The 15,437-nt window shown below is 40.8% G+C and overlaps 1 protein-coding gene and 1 long non-coding RNA gene across 2 annotated transcripts in view; one reads left to right on the plus strand and one right to left on the minus strand.

The window, feature by feature from the left end:
• The first annotated feature begins 1,146 nt into the window (after positions 1-1,146).
• The window catches only part of NetA (Netrin-A), a 106,834-nt gene continuing 92,543 nt past the window's right edge, over positions 1,147-15,437 (plus strand). The window contains exon 1 of the mRNA XM_066292796.1: positions 1,147-2,465. Coding sequence (XP_066148893.1) covers positions 1,256-2,465 — 1,210 coding nt within the window. The 5' untranslated portion in view covers positions 1,147-1,255. The remainder of the gene's footprint in view (positions 2,466-15,437) is intronic.
• The window catches only part of LOC136344915 (uncharacterized), a 70,872-nt gene continuing 64,745 nt past the window's right edge, over positions 9,311-15,437 (minus strand). The window contains exons 2-3 of the long non-coding RNA XR_010733050.1: positions 9,586-9,772; positions 9,311-9,446 (exon numbers count right to left, since the gene is read on the minus strand). This is a non-coding gene — a long non-coding RNA (uncharacterized lncRNA). The remainder of the gene's footprint in view (positions 9,447-9,585; positions 9,773-15,437) is intronic.

The following is a 15,437-nucleotide window of genomic DNA, read 5'->3' on the forward strand; positions in this document are numbered from 1 at the left end:
CGACGGTTTTTCCTGGAAATAGGGAGGCGGTGGTGAAGGATTTCGCCCGAGACACTGGACTCGCTAAGACCGGCCCTGCCTTGATCGTTGAATTTTTGGAAACAAACCAAAAATCGTTTTTTTTTTTACAATGCTTTAAAAGAAATTGAGCATAAAAACGTGCATTTTTGCTCCGAATACGGATAAATTGTAAAACTTCTTGGCTCTCTTATATCGACCTCTGGAACTTCATTAGCACTTCCATGAGGAGCGAACGGCATACAAAAACCGTATCTCCGTTACACGTACCGGGTTTATTTTCTTTGTGAGTCCTGTTCTAATCTGTTGTAAGTATTTCATAGTCACGTTTCACCGACAATGCATTGGATAGATTTAGCTCGGAAAGATTAATTACACGGATTTTGGTTTATGTTGTTACCACCTTTTTTGCTGGCGTTGAATCTGTATGGGGTTAATAGGCTTAACGACCTTTTGCCTAATGATGGACATCTTCGGGAAGTTCTATGCGATTTTTGAGTACTGAACCTGAGTAATATGTAACAGTTTTTGAAAACTTATTGGTTTCATTAGGTATGTGTGTTTACAACATATCAGTACCGGACCTATGGGAGGCGAAATTGATTGACAGCTCAGTGCTTTTCTTGGTTGGCGATTTTTCTTTGAGCTGGGGAGGTTGACTACTAACAAATGTGCCCAGGGCGCCAGACTTGCCAAGACCGGCCCTGCAAAATACGTACACTCACATCATATGCATGCCCGAAGACATAGGCACATGCGGGTGTAGCCGCGAAAAGATGACATGAGCTCAGCCTGTTGTGGATACACCCGGTTTCACCAATTTCGAGAATGGGTTCAGGATATCCACAAAGCGGAAAAGTTTCGTTGAAGGTCAATTTCTGAAAATTCTCTTAAAGCCTAATGGCGAAGTTTTCTCTTCTTCACTACCTTCTGGTATAAACGAGAGCGATAGGTTCTTAACGTTAATATCGGTCGACATCGCTAATTCGCCCTAATTGACTCAATCATCAATTACCAAGTCATCTTATACGGCACTTAGAAACTGGATGTTGTGTGCGCCCCTTCAGGGGCGGCGCTCTCAGGATATGTCTGATCAGACAGCGCTTCGCCAGTCACACGGCGGACACTGTCGAAGCGACGCGAGACGCCGCTTACCGTGAAAGCTCCCGAGCGAGCTTTCGTCTTCTTTTTGAACTCGGCTAACTATGGGATATTGAGATTTTTTGCTTAAAAAATCATGGTTTCTTCGAACGTGTTGCTCCTGCTTTTGGCTCTGGCTGTGGGCCCGGGTCTGTGCATCAGCGAAAATTTCCTAAAAATGTTTGAAGGGCAACAGACCCCGGTGGATCCGTGTTACGACGAAGAGCGTCCTCGAAGGTGCATTCCGGACTTCGTCAATGCAGCCTTCGGGGTTCCTGTCAAAGCTTCTTCCACGTGCGGAGTGCACTCCCCCGTGCATTATTGCGAATCCCCGGAGCCTGGGGCTACCCCCCAATGCCACCTTTGTGATGACCATCAAGCGCGCTATAGATTTCCTTCGGTTCACTTAACGGATTTGAACAACCCCAATAACGTGACGTGCTGGAGGAGCGACCCTCTTCCTCCCGTAACCTCCATAGATGCCCCCCCCGACAATGTAACTTTGACTTTGAGCTTGGGAAAGAAATATGAGCTTACATATGTGAGCCTGCAGTTCTGCCCTTTGACTCCCAAGCCGGATTCGATAGCGATCTTCAAGAGCATGGATTACGGAAAGACTTGGCAGCCCTTTCAATTTTATTCGAGTCAATGTCGAAGAGTTTACGGGAGGCCTAATAGGGCTACCATAACAAAAGCCAATGAGCAGGAGGCTCGATGCACTGACGCTCATCGCTACACGGGGGGTGACTCTTTTGGGTTCGGGCAAATCTCTAGAATCGCGTTCAGCACACTTGAGGGACGTCCTAGTGCTCTGGACTTCGACAACTCCCCGGTTCTCCAGGACTGGGTCACTGCAACTGACATCAAAGTGGTCTTTAACAGGCTGCACATGCCAGTGGAGGATATCTCTGACGATTTGGACCTCTTGGTGGATGAAAACATGTACAACAAGCAGCGCTTCGAGGAGGAGAACTTGACTCGGGAGCCCTCAGTGCAGCTGGTTAACGAGATGCAAGTTTTGGACAACGAGCCCGCTCCCACAAATACCAAAGTCGGGGTAGACATGGCCTCTAATGGGATACACGGGTACCATCAAGTGACCCATCAATACGCCGTGGCGGACTTTGCAGTGGGGGGTCGTTGCAAGTGCAATGGTCATGCGAGCCGTTGTGTGACCGGTCGGGATGGACAATTAGCTTGTGAATGTAAACATAACACTGCCGGAAGGGATTGTGAACGATGTAAACCCTTTCATTTTGATCGGCCCTGGGGGAGGGCCACTGCACGGGACGCCAATGAATGTAAAGGTAAGTCGGAGTTTGCAGGCAACGGGGAATTAAAATAGGAAGATATGAGCAACAGGCACATTGTATTCTCACAAAATTAGCAACGTGAATAGTAGGGGCCGAGTCAATTCGGAAAGCTTCATATACAGGGTATCCGTTTCTGGAGCTCGGCTGGATTTGTGCTCTTTGGCACCCGCGAGACCGGTTGCAAAAGCCTGTGGAAATGTCCTCGTTAGTTCAAATAGTGGTTTGTCTTCGCAATTTCTCCATTCATGGAATTTGTCATGTAAATCCAGTTTATTCGAGCACATAGGTGAGTTGCTTTGGATGGGAAAAGTCTCGGGACCCTGTTTCATTTCCTGCATTTTGAGGGCTTGAAAACCGCTCTCAATCAGCATTAAATCTCGATAAAACTGAGAAAGACCGATTAAATCTGGCATGCAAAGTGGCGTTTAACTTTTTCAGGACAGGACGGTGGTGTGGGCATTTATTTTATTGAAATAAATTAGCACCACCGGGCACCACCGTCTTGAGTGCTGCAATTCGAAAACGTCATGAATATTAATGTGCGTCAACCGCTGAATTTTTATTAATGACCGTTTATTCTTTTGTCGTTTTATTGCCGCCAATAAATCGATGCCCCGCACGAAGTAATCTATGGTCAGTCCGATCATCACTGGTCCAGTGGTGTGTCTTTTTTTTTTACTCACATCTGTCCAGACTCTCCAGTGAACCTCAGACGTGCAGACGCGTCATCCAGAATGAAAACCGCCACTGTCGGGATTCATGCTCTCCATGGCAGAGAAATTGTGATTATTGGGTACCGAAAGTGATGTTAAAGAGAACGTTCTTTGTCGCGCCCCTGGGTTCTGGTTTTCGGATACCTCGTAAGCCATTATCACCCAGTTGCTCTTCGCACAAAAACCTGCCGCTTTTTAAGTCTCATCTCAAATATCCCCCGGCACACATCGTTCGAATAAAGGATTGGAGGTTTCAATCCAACGTGCAATTTCTTTCAGAAGCGCCCGATGTAGTGGGACTGGGCGACTCCATAGCAAACAATCCATGACAAGTCTCCAGTGCCAATCAAAGCTCTGGCTGCTTTCCATTGAGGAATTCCCAGTGAAATTTTTGCCATAATTTTTGTACCACCCCTATTTCTACGAAGTTGACATCTTCATGGTGCGTGTCTGTGAATATATCATCTAGATATAAAGCCTTTAGGTGCACTCGTTTCGTTTATAAAACAGGGATCACGTCCTGGAAATGGCTTTTCAACCGAATTCCCCATCCAAAGCTCATTATATCCAATTCGAGTTTAAAATAGTAAGGAGCTCATGGAGCTTCGAGTAACAGGATCGGAGCGGAAAGCCCCATTCTTCGGGTAAGCTGCTCATTACCGAAACGTCACATTTTATTACGGAGAACGATGAAATTAAAAATCACTTTAAATGGGATTTGGTGCCATCGGCTTCCGGACTTTCGGGCTAAGTTGCTCTATGGAAATTAATTCGGATTTGTACTGCCTCTGCGAGCGTTTTTTTAGATATTGTGCCCCCCTCCGAGTTAAGAACACTCGCCCTTATGGGGCACGAGATTGGTCGCCGACCCAGTGTGGCAGACCAGGAAATTCTTGGAGGAAAGGCCTCCGCCTTCTCCCAGGAAAGGGCCTTCCCGGGGGGAGGGAGGTTATAAAATATTTTCGCCGGGGCACCGAACTAGCTAAGGCCGGCCCTGTTCAAAATGATTACAAGTCTAATACGTTTTGAAACACTTTGTTCAAAAACATAAATCTCTTGATTCATTCTTTCAGATTATTTTTAAATCGTAATATCTCCAAGATATGATTTTGCCTAATTGGTCATCATTTCCCACTTTCCCCTATCGACACAAAGACATAATATGATTGCTTTTGGACCGAATAACTGCTCGCTCAAGACCACTTCGGCAATATTACCTCCAAAACAAATAACTTGAAATGGACCAATCTTCCGCATAATTATCTAGTTTGAGCTTCATTATTCCATAAGAATAAACATTGATGTCTCAGATAATTGTTTGATCTCCTCTTTGGTTTGTCCGACTCTGAGAAATCGTGTTTTGCAATGGCACACTGTGTATTATCTGGGAATTTCTTAAAAATTAGTTGTAGGAACGTAAGTACTCATCTCATGTGGGCAATGCTCCTTAGCGAAACCGGCTATCTCCGTGGAGCGTATAACTCGCAGCACCAAAGTAGCCATAAATTTATATCAGTTTTATTATTAGAGATAGATAAGTTCCCGCAGTGTCGTCTCCGACTTAACTGAAAGGAACAGTTAAGATAACTTGAAATTTATTAACTGACACGCCGGTGTGGAAGTCAATTTTACGTCTACCAAACTTATTGGTGTCCGTATCTCCCTAATTGCCTTGTCGCTATTAGGTATCCGTAATTCCGTTTCGTTAGGACCAATGAGGGATTGAATTCAATGAGGAGACACGTCGAAAAGCTTAGAGCCTGCGCAATATTCAAAAACCGCAGCCTACGCGAATTAACTAAGGCCGAAATGACCCTGTCAAAATCCGAGTTTGACACTCTCGGAGTGTCTCTAGATTGTCTTTACTTGGCGGAGCGTCTTCACTTGCTCAAACGATAAATTTTCATGTTTTCAACGACCTTTCGAAGAAGACCTCCGAACTTACCGGATTTAGTGCTCTTTGATGAATAGAAAAGCTGAGAAGAGTGAACGCGGGTTTAAAGTCCTCGCTCTAGCCGAGCAGTTCTCACTCACGAGTTGTTCCGTCGACGGGAAACTATGGAAATTGAATGCCTAGGGAGTCTCTAATGAATTCGAAAGTTAATTAATTCGAACGAAAACACAAAGTCACATCGACCGATTATTCTCGATTAGAATAATAGTTTTGGATAGTATCTAATTTAAATCTAAACAGCTACCGGAAGGGAGCAATCAAATCAGTTTGGATAATTTATTCATGCCCAAAACACTTTGTTGACATTAATATGGCATTTAAACCCACCGCAAAGTCTTTCGGGTGAGTTATCGCGTTAATTTTGTTTGAGTTAGATTTTGCTTAGATTCGATGTTTTCGTAGGAGTGACGGTTTGGTGACGAGCTTGAACACATGCCTAAACATTGAATGGATCTTTCTCATTGAAATCCCAAAGACATTAATCTCGCTCCAAACTTCCCGGGGAATAAAGACTTAACCCAGGCAGAAATGTCATTTTTTGGACCTCTTTACCGGCCATTTGCCTTACTGACAAACGATCTGCACAAATAAAGACCCGGGAACAGGTAGCTTACCAATTATTTAATAGCAGCCTGACCTTTGCTTGCAAGATTAGTGGAGTAGCACACATATGGCATGGGTGGATATAAATTATGGTATTGTCATGTCAGAGAACCACGGGACGGTTCTACCTGCCTCGAAATTCATTCACAAAATATGGAGTCACAAGGGGCCAAACGCTTGATGGAGTCCTAGAATCTGTCCTCGTAGTTTCTCGTTCCTAGCAAAGTGAATTATTAACTAACGGAGTCTTAGTAACTTTAATGGTTTAGCGACAGCCGTTAAGATCTGATTTCCAATTATTCTAATACAGCGAATTTATCACCAACACTCCTAGCTGCCTATTGAATACATCTGTACCCCATGCCACCTAATCCTGATTAATGGTCATCAATAATATTAGCATAAATACTCGAAAGATCTTGTTTTCCATGTAAGCAACACGCTTTATCGTCTGAAATATTTCAGAACAACCTAAACGATGCACTTCTACGCCATACATTGTGGGTTATAGGATTTTTTGCGATAAAAGTCAAGTGAAATAGATGCATTTGAAACTGTGCCAAGCTGCAGTGGCCATCACGTCGTGAAATAGCTTATTGTGTTGAAAACCCGACGATCTTTTTCCATTACTTCCACCCAGATCTCCATTGATGTGTGGATTGAAATGTGCCATAATGCGCGTGTTTACACGGCCGTAATAGTAATTCATTACCCTCGTGAGATAAGGCCGAGATTTTATTTTACAATATTTGCTCCACTCGTTAACTTCTGGTTTTCTCTAATTACATTAGTTTAGTGATAATTAAATTTACTAAGTTTTCCTACCGTTAAGCAACTATTTATTATGGCAACTATGTTAAGTGCCATTACTTCCTTTCAGACGTATACGGGAGTCTTGTACGCTTTCGTGCAGTTGTCATATGCTTTAAGTTCATATTAGATGATTACGTGTGCTTGTGTCCAGCACGTGAGATAAGGAAAATCTTCGCCGGTACAAAAGTCTGAAGACCAAAGCATTCTAAAAATACCGGTGGAAACATGCCTATTAAGTCCCGTTAACTTCGGAAATATAAAAATATTATTCTTCCCATTCCTAGGTATGTTTATTTGGTCTAGAGCAGCTTTACAGCGGACTTCAGCTTCTGGAAAACCATAAATCTTTATTTAATGTAAATATGGTTTAACCTTGTTGTATTGACGTACCTGTGATAGGAGCAAACATTTGTTTTATTAGCTTGTTTAAGTGATTTAGCACACCGTGAGCGACACGAATTCACAGTCTCGGACAAAATCGATTTAACCACCGGGAAATGTTAATGTTCATATGTTAACTTAAATAAATTTCGTCGGACCGATGGATATCCAAAAATTTTCGACATCTTCAAAGAGCTGTCCTCCATTTTTTTGGTTCGTATTTCTTTCCACGACTTCCCAACGGTTGTCGATCGAGTCCAAATCCGAAGGCTCGGCAGGCCGGTTCAGAACACACACGTTTTAAATAATTTTACGATTTTCAAAGTGCGTTTTCATGCTGAAAAATGTACGATAGTGGCGCATCCAGTATACAGCGGCTATAAAAATTGTTGCAGCAACCTCTATAACTTTCATAAACCTGATATTATTAAAAAATGCTTAGACACGTATAATTTTATTAAAAAAAAGGCATTTAATGCATTGTTTTTGATGGTCAAATTCTTCACCCCTAAGCAGCTGCCCCTACTAACTTTTTATTTTCATATGGAAACGTACCCATTGTAGTGCATCAAATGAAAGGTAATTCAATAAGGGATACGGAGGTGTACTCGGAACTAAAATTGTATCTAGAGTTTCCTTCAGAACAAAGTAAATCACTATGACATCAAACAAAATTGAAGTTTCCATAATAAATGCTCAAATTGATCTGCAGTTACAATTTTGCAATGACTCGGTCGTTCCTCGAACTCTATTATGAAATTATCCACTTCTGTTATTACTTCTAATTCTGTTTAAATTCTATGTCGTAAATTATCTAAATTTTTTTGTTCTGCATTTTTGTAAGTGGAACCTTTTAAGGGATCCCACGAAAAATCGATCGATAGATTTTTTTAATAATTCAAATACCTGCACTTCTCTCAATAGGTCGATCCGAATATATCTCTTTACGATGAGGCACATCTTTTTGTGAGTTCTTGTGTGGTCACCATACCCCCAAAACGACTAAAATTTAAATTTTTTGCTTATCAGATGAAGGGTCATCTTTTTTTTTAGTCTAACTGTGGTAGATGCCTAACAATTGAATTCGACTACTAATGATTTCCATGAAAATCCAAATATTTCCTATCCAAAAAATTGTGTCTTATAGTCGCTCTTTCACTTTCTTTACAAGTGAAATAAGAACGAATTATCTATCTAGGAAGCAAATATTGCAACTTCGAATATTTTTAGGGCGCGCCCTTTGTTCAATTTTTTAATGAAACTGTAGATCAAGTTTTGCTTCTGAACATACCGTTGTATCCCTTATTAAATTACAATAAGTACTTACTTGAACATTAAAAGTTAGTAGTGGTAGCTGGAGACAGGTGAAAAATTTGAAAATCGAAAATAATGCATTAAATGCTTCTTTTTAATTAAAATTATATGCGTTTCAGCATTTTTTTTTAAATATCTAGTTTATGAAAACTGCAATCATGCTCCAATACTTTCTACAAGCGCTACATTCCAGTGCATAAAGCGATTCATTTTCCCAGTAAATCTGTGCGTAGGACCCATACTCCAACCAGCGAAAGGGCCCTAAACCATGGTGTTATCGCCTGCGTATGATCCTATCCAACGTATCTAGAATCGAGCCCTTTCCCAATTGATCGATGAAGATATGGTAATCCTTCGGTACCGATCAAAGTGAACTAGCTTCCATCACTAAACAGCGCTGTTTTCCAATCTTCTACACACCAATGAAGATGAAGCGTTACGTGCATCGGTCTAGCGTCCTTGTTTTTCTTCAACAGAAGCAATTCTCGCAATGGTCGCTGGACGCGAAATCCAAAATGTAATCCGAGTTTTCTGGACAGTTCGAGAAGAAAGGCCAATATGGCCTCATCCACCGCAAATACGAGGTGCAGATATCCAGGGCTTTTTCTTGAATTACGGTTTTATTTTTCTATCAAGTCTTACAGAGCTTTTTCGAGGTATACCTCGCCGTATTAAATTAGACATAGTCCCTGAAAGACAGAATTTTTTTTATTGTAAAAGATACCACCGTTGTTTTGATAAATTAAACTGCTCACATATGAAATACTTAGATTGCTCTTTTTCCTAACCGTAATTGTTTTTTTCAAATTAATGGACAAATACATCTGTTCCAGATGACATTTCCTAGAATAAATGTTATAAAAAATTGAAAAAAACGTTATCTCAATAGGACGTCTCTGCAGGACAAAGTTAAGGTAGTTAATCGAATTTTGTCGCCTCCCCAATCAGCCAAAACCGATAAGTTTTCTATTGAAAGACGATATTTAGGTGATTCGGATAAAAACGAAGACTAATAACAAAGCACGTATGTGTGCATTCTAATCAGTGCCGGCCTTAGCAATCCCGGTGCCCTGGGCAATTTTTTTTATTACCGCCCACCTACCCTCAAGAAAAACTAGCGACCAGGAAAGTCAGCTCCTCCGGGGCATCGCCCAACATCGTCCCCTTCATAATGTCGTTACTGTTTTAGTTTTGACCCTTGAAACAAAATTGTTAAAGTCAATTTAATTTTGTCCGACCCTGGAAGTTTCTATGATTTATCGTCGATCTGAATTGCCAAGGAGAGGAATTTTTGGAAGGTCCTTTATTAAACATATAAAGTTCCGTTGAGAATTACCTTGTCTGGATTGGCGGAAGGTTCTATTGAAGAACGCATTGCCTTGACTCACAGCGAGTCCATGGCCTGACCTCGCCCTCGTAAGGCCGGGACCGCCTTGAGTGAGATTCCAATTCTGGCCAATCTATCCTAGCGACTCGTCACGAACATTCTCTTGTTTGATATGCAATATCTAACTTTCCATAAACTAGAAGAAAATAAGCAATAAAATCATCACTTCTGCGAAGCACATAAAGATTAACAATATGCATCTCTAATTATTAAACATTTACTGATCATAAAGTCGGGACAATAACCATGCGGCACGTAAATAGGTTATTATTTGTCTAGACAGTGAACGCATACAGAAGTTATTGAAGTTCTGGGTACATTCTCTAAGTGCGAAATCTTTATTGCCGCACTTAAACAATCAATGACAGATGACATTGTCCTTTGAGACAATCGCCGCTGATACTTTCTAATTTGATTCTAAACAGACATAAGAATTTGGTGCTGACGAATGCATAATGTACTCAGATTATCCCCCACAAAGACCGTTTCTTTCTCTTTCCCACCGAGTACCTTAATTACTCTTGTTTTCTTTAATGAAGATTTCAATCAGCATCTCTAACTTACCTAATTAACCCATCCTGACCAGATAAGCAGCCCACTTAATGGTCTACTCCCAACGTAGTCTAAGATGGTAGTCTGCGACGTCCCACGAAGCCCGAATCCTCGTCTATTCCCACACATTCTTGTCAAAAACGTCGTTGAATGTTAACAGATTTTCCTACCTTTATCAATTTCCTGCAATCGGGCTACCTATGTTTTCTTCACAATCATCAATCTTGGTCTATATCTTTAGAAATGAAATGGTACTATAATACTGCACCAATTAACAGTATCGGCCTGGTGTGCGGGGGGGGGCAAGTCTCCGGACTTGCTAACGCCGGCCCTGCTTATGAAACAAAAGCCGCTGAGAATCAATAAATAATCTAATGATTTATTCAGGGAAAAAGTCGCAACCCGCAGGACATGATGTATTGCTTTAATTAACTGTTTAACATATTCAGTTTTTAACACGTTATTAACGTCACTGACACTAATTAAGTGCTACACTACGTGAAAGATAAACCAAAGGAATAATGGGGCATTTTTATAGGGAGCTCGTAAATTTGTCATTTCTCATACTAGAAAAGATTGATGCTTTTCTGTCTTATCGTTGGTTATTTGTCAGTTTTATTCTTCTCCGGGAAGGTTTTGTCCCTCGATTTTTCCTTCATTGCTCTCTGTCTATGCCACAGGTACCAGGCATGGATAGGAGAGCGCGATCTGCAGTGCCTTCGAAAAGCGCTTTCGAGCTCCGACCACCCTCGTAATAAGTTCAATTTTCTTTATTTTTCCATTGCAGCAGGGCCGGCCTCAGAATGTCTGGCCATTGGTCGAAATTTTTAATCGCCACCACTCTACCCCCAAGAGAAATCTCCAATCAGCAAAGCCGGCGGCCCTGGGTCATTTCTACTTTATATTATATCTTCTGCAGTAAATGCGACGTTTCTATATTAGACAACCATTATCGACTTTACTTTTTCTTGCAAAAAAATCCATCGCCCCTCTTCCTCCCTCACTCTGTAAGGCCGGTACTGGTTTGTCGTTAATTGTTCTTTCCGTTTCAAGAAGCACAGTACACGTTTCCATTGCCACCGATTACAATTCTCCATAATGCGTTCAACAATAATGTGACAAAAAAGGGGAACGAAAATGCATTTAAATAATTGAACCTCAGGCTTTAATGGCGCATTTGAATGGAAATTCGGTCGCTATTCTGTTTTGTAAATTTGCAGGGAGAGTTGTCAAATAATAACGAAGGGAACAAACGTGGTCAATTTTCACGTTTTATAATATTTTTTTCCCACCAAGGGGACCAACTGGAGAAGCGCGGAGGAGTTAGGTCTAACAGTGTTAAGTTCAGGAGTAACGCCACTCGATCTGAGAGTGTCGATTTCTTCCCGGGATTTCCTGAAGAAATGCAAACATCTCCCGTTTGCTGAGGCGTCACTGAGAGCACGGAGGGATGGAATCCTCTGGGCTATTGTCCTTCTATGTAAAAATATCTAATCATATTCACCCTCATTGGCCGAAGGATATGGCAGAGATTTGATAAAAGTCCGCAACCTTGACCTCCGCCGCCGCCCGACCTAAATGATTTAGATTTTTCGCGTGGGGATCTTTAAAAACTTTAGATCTCCTACGCCAGTGGGGACTGGAGAAGAGTTGAGGAATAGAATTATAAATGCTCGTCAAATTCTTAGAAATACACCTGGAATTTTTCATAGAGTCCACGAGAAGAAGGGTGGAACCTCGCAATTTGGTACGAGGAGATTTTGAGCAATATCTTTGATTAAAACCAAAATAAGGAGTTCTAGTTTTTTCAAATGGTTCTTAAACTATTGTCCCCAGTAAAAGAAATGTGAAAATGGCGTGAAAAAAATTCTGATATAAAATGTCGACGGCGACCACGAAAAAAATAACGCCCCGTAGAATATTTCAAATAATTGCTATTTAATTTTATTCGTAGTGCCAAACTGATTGTTACTGCCGATGCCGAGTTACTTGTCTTAACAAATAACAGTGAGATTAATGCAAATTGAAAAAAAAAAACACTTCAAACCCTGTAAATCGAAATGTACGCGATTTAGCACATGCCTTGATAAGAAGTTTTTATCTTAGGGTAAGCTCATTATTTACCCATTCCATTTTTTACCAATTCATCAATAAACACTCTGTATCATAGACGGACACCAACCCAGCCCAATTTTTTCTTTATTAGCCGAGTTGGTTCGGGTTGGCAGCTTTGCTGCTGATTCACGTCTCAAAAACTCACTTCAGGTTTATGGTCTCACCGTCAATCAACCCCCCTAAATTTACATCGGGGTTGTTATTCTTGAGTCTGTGAAGTCAGAAGTTCCCCGGAAACCGCCGCCAATTTAAAGTAATTTTCAGGAGAGGGTTCACTTCCGTCGAGTCCCACGTCCCCATCTGGCCCCGGGTTAGCGGCTCAACCATCCGTTAATATCGTTAGGGTCCTCGTGGGGTCTCAGAGGCGCAGCCTGAGCACCTTCGCGGCATTGCTGTCGTAATTCTTCACGTTCGGTTGGTAAAATCGTACGTTTAATATGCCAGATTTTTCCACTAATTATTTTTAACCGAAAACTAAATTAGCTCCATCATTCATAGGCGCCCCAAACTCCGCCAAATCGATCCCAAAATAGCCGATGTCTCGTCGGACTATTCATCTAAAGGTACTTAGACGCCTAGTTAAAAGTAAATCTCTAAAGTCTTGAATAAACAATTAACTACTTGTGTAACAGTTTTCCCTTGATTTATTGGACGCATTTAAAAGTTAATCATTCCGAGCAGTTCGCATACTTTCCCAAGTTAAATAAATAAATCACCGGCTTGTGAACCCTCTGGATGTATCTGGAAGGAGCCTAACGAGCTATAAGTCTTCCCTGATAAATTATGACTTTTTGGCAAATGCAATTCATAATTGATATCTCGTGGATGTTCGTTGTACTCATAGTAATCTCAGCCAATTATTGTCTCTCTCGAGTTCCAAATTCAATTAGGAAACATAAATTCAAAATGAGGTTAATATGCTAAGGCTAAAGCTCGATTCTGGATCGTTACAGACTGGCAATAATGCCCAATATTTAACAGACGTCTGTTGTGGACTGGACCAGGGTAATTAGGTCGTCAATGTAATATGCATTACTCAGGTCGTTGCAGCTATAGCAGAGCTGAACAAAGCTATAAAAGGCGTTTCTCTTCATCTGCATCGGCGATACAAGGGACCATAAAGAAACAAAGTGCCTCAATAAAATTGTCGAATGAGTCCCGCATATCCTGTTGCATTATGTATTTGTTATTTTAATCCTCGGATGGATTAGTGTAGTTATTACACCGTAGTTTATTCAGCTATACCAACACAAACATTATTGAAGAACTCGACAAATATTTATTTTTTAAATTGTCGGGGAGGCGATAAGTTGTCTCTTAGACTGGCTCGCTGATGGTACCAAAGATGGTACGTATGGTTCTCGAGTGTTGAAAAGTCAAGAGCCATCGTAGACGAACTTTGAGAGTCTTCGACGTGCATGACTTATCGGAGATCCAAAAATCTCCCACAATAACAACGTTCACCAACAACAGTGCTGGAGCTGCTAATGGCCAAAACAACGGCCAGGTGCAGCCATAGGGGCATTATCCCTTGATAAGCCATAATAAATATACGATCTAGTGCATGACTAGAAATCGTAATTGATATCGTTGGACATTTTTGAGGAGCGATATCAACAATACAGTCAGTCACAAAAGCATTCGTACAGCATTTAAATTGCTGGTGTAACAAGCATTTGGGGATTGCCATTGAGAATTAACACGCATACGCAATATGTAAGAGAGTCCAGAGGATCTCCTTTGTCGTAATTTAATAGTAAAATCCGAATCTATGTATAATGTAATGCACCCCTATGTTACGCCCGTGTACACGGTGGCTCAAACTCGACGCCCCTATACCTACTTTGTGGAATCTGAAAGTAGTATGAAAAATCTAAACTATGGGTCTTTCGTGTGGTCGAATGATCTCCATGTCGGCCTGAAGAAGTTCGGTTCTAAGATGCCGGAGCAACGACTCATCACGCCATCAATGATATTTTTCCCAGGAACATGCCCAAATTGTGACAGAATTATACTACTTTTCCACCCTACAACTGACAAAGAAATTTTTCCTTATATGTCCTCGTTTAAAACCTACAAGCGAAACGTCTCAAGGACCATCGTAAAAATACAGGGTGATGCAAAAGTACGCGCCACCTCTGGGGCGTGTCCTGCGCATTAATATAAGATGAAATTTTATATACTTTCTTTCTAAATCGTTCCTTAAGAAAGTTATGGCGACATGAAGGTGAGGCCGGCAAAGTGGTTTTTTTGACCTTAACTGGTGACCGGGAAGTCACAATGTTGAAATTTGGTAGGTAGCCATAAAATTGGATCTGGAATGTTTTTACAATAAGAGTTCGTTTATAAACAGGGGCGTAACGTTTTGCGGGGAGTACCCAGGCCTATTTTTTGATCAAACTTTTTTGTGTAAAATTTTGACACGATAATCCGAAAACATCCAACTAGCCTTAATTTATTCCTATGTCGAGTTTGTTAGACTGTGCATTATGTAAGAGTGTCTAAATAACACATTCGGACAAAACTCTATTAACATTAACGAGCGTTCGCAGGGGCTACGTTCCCTGATTTAACTCTCATGGACTTTTTCTTGTGGGTATTTCTCAAAATTAAAGTTTAGAAGAGCCCTTCAAAGAGTTTCGAATACTTAAAGAAGGAAATATGAACTGCTTGCAATAAGTTGAAGGACGAAATATTAATAAAAGCTACTGAGACGGAAGTTAGGCGAATATTTTAAATGTACTATCCAGAAGGGGCAAGTCATATCGAATATATGTTAAATTAAATATAATATTTACTTTATTTCTCTCTATTATTTAGTTTTCTAAAAACTAAATAATCGTTGTTTGTTTAGTTCTTGTTGTAAAACCACACATTTTTGCAATAATGCCGAAATGTATTTGCTTATAATTTTTAAACGAGAAGACATAAGAAAAAAATTATTTAACAAAAGTTATGTAAAGAAATAGAATCCATATAATATTGTCAGAATTTGGGTATGTGCATGGGAAAAATATCATTGATAACGTCATAGCTCGTTACTCCGTCATTTTATAAACGATTTCGGGTCGAGACTGAAATCATCTAACCCCATTGACGATCCATAGATTAAATGTTTGATATTACTTTCCGTT

The sequence above is a fragment of the Euwallacea fornicatus genome, chromosome 18 (genome assembly GCF_040115645.1).
Source record: "Euwallacea fornicatus isolate EFF26 chromosome 18, ASM4011564v1, whole genome shotgun sequence".
Taxonomy (NCBI): domain Eukaryota; kingdom Metazoa; phylum Arthropoda; class Insecta; order Coleoptera; family Curculionidae; genus Euwallacea; species Euwallacea fornicatus.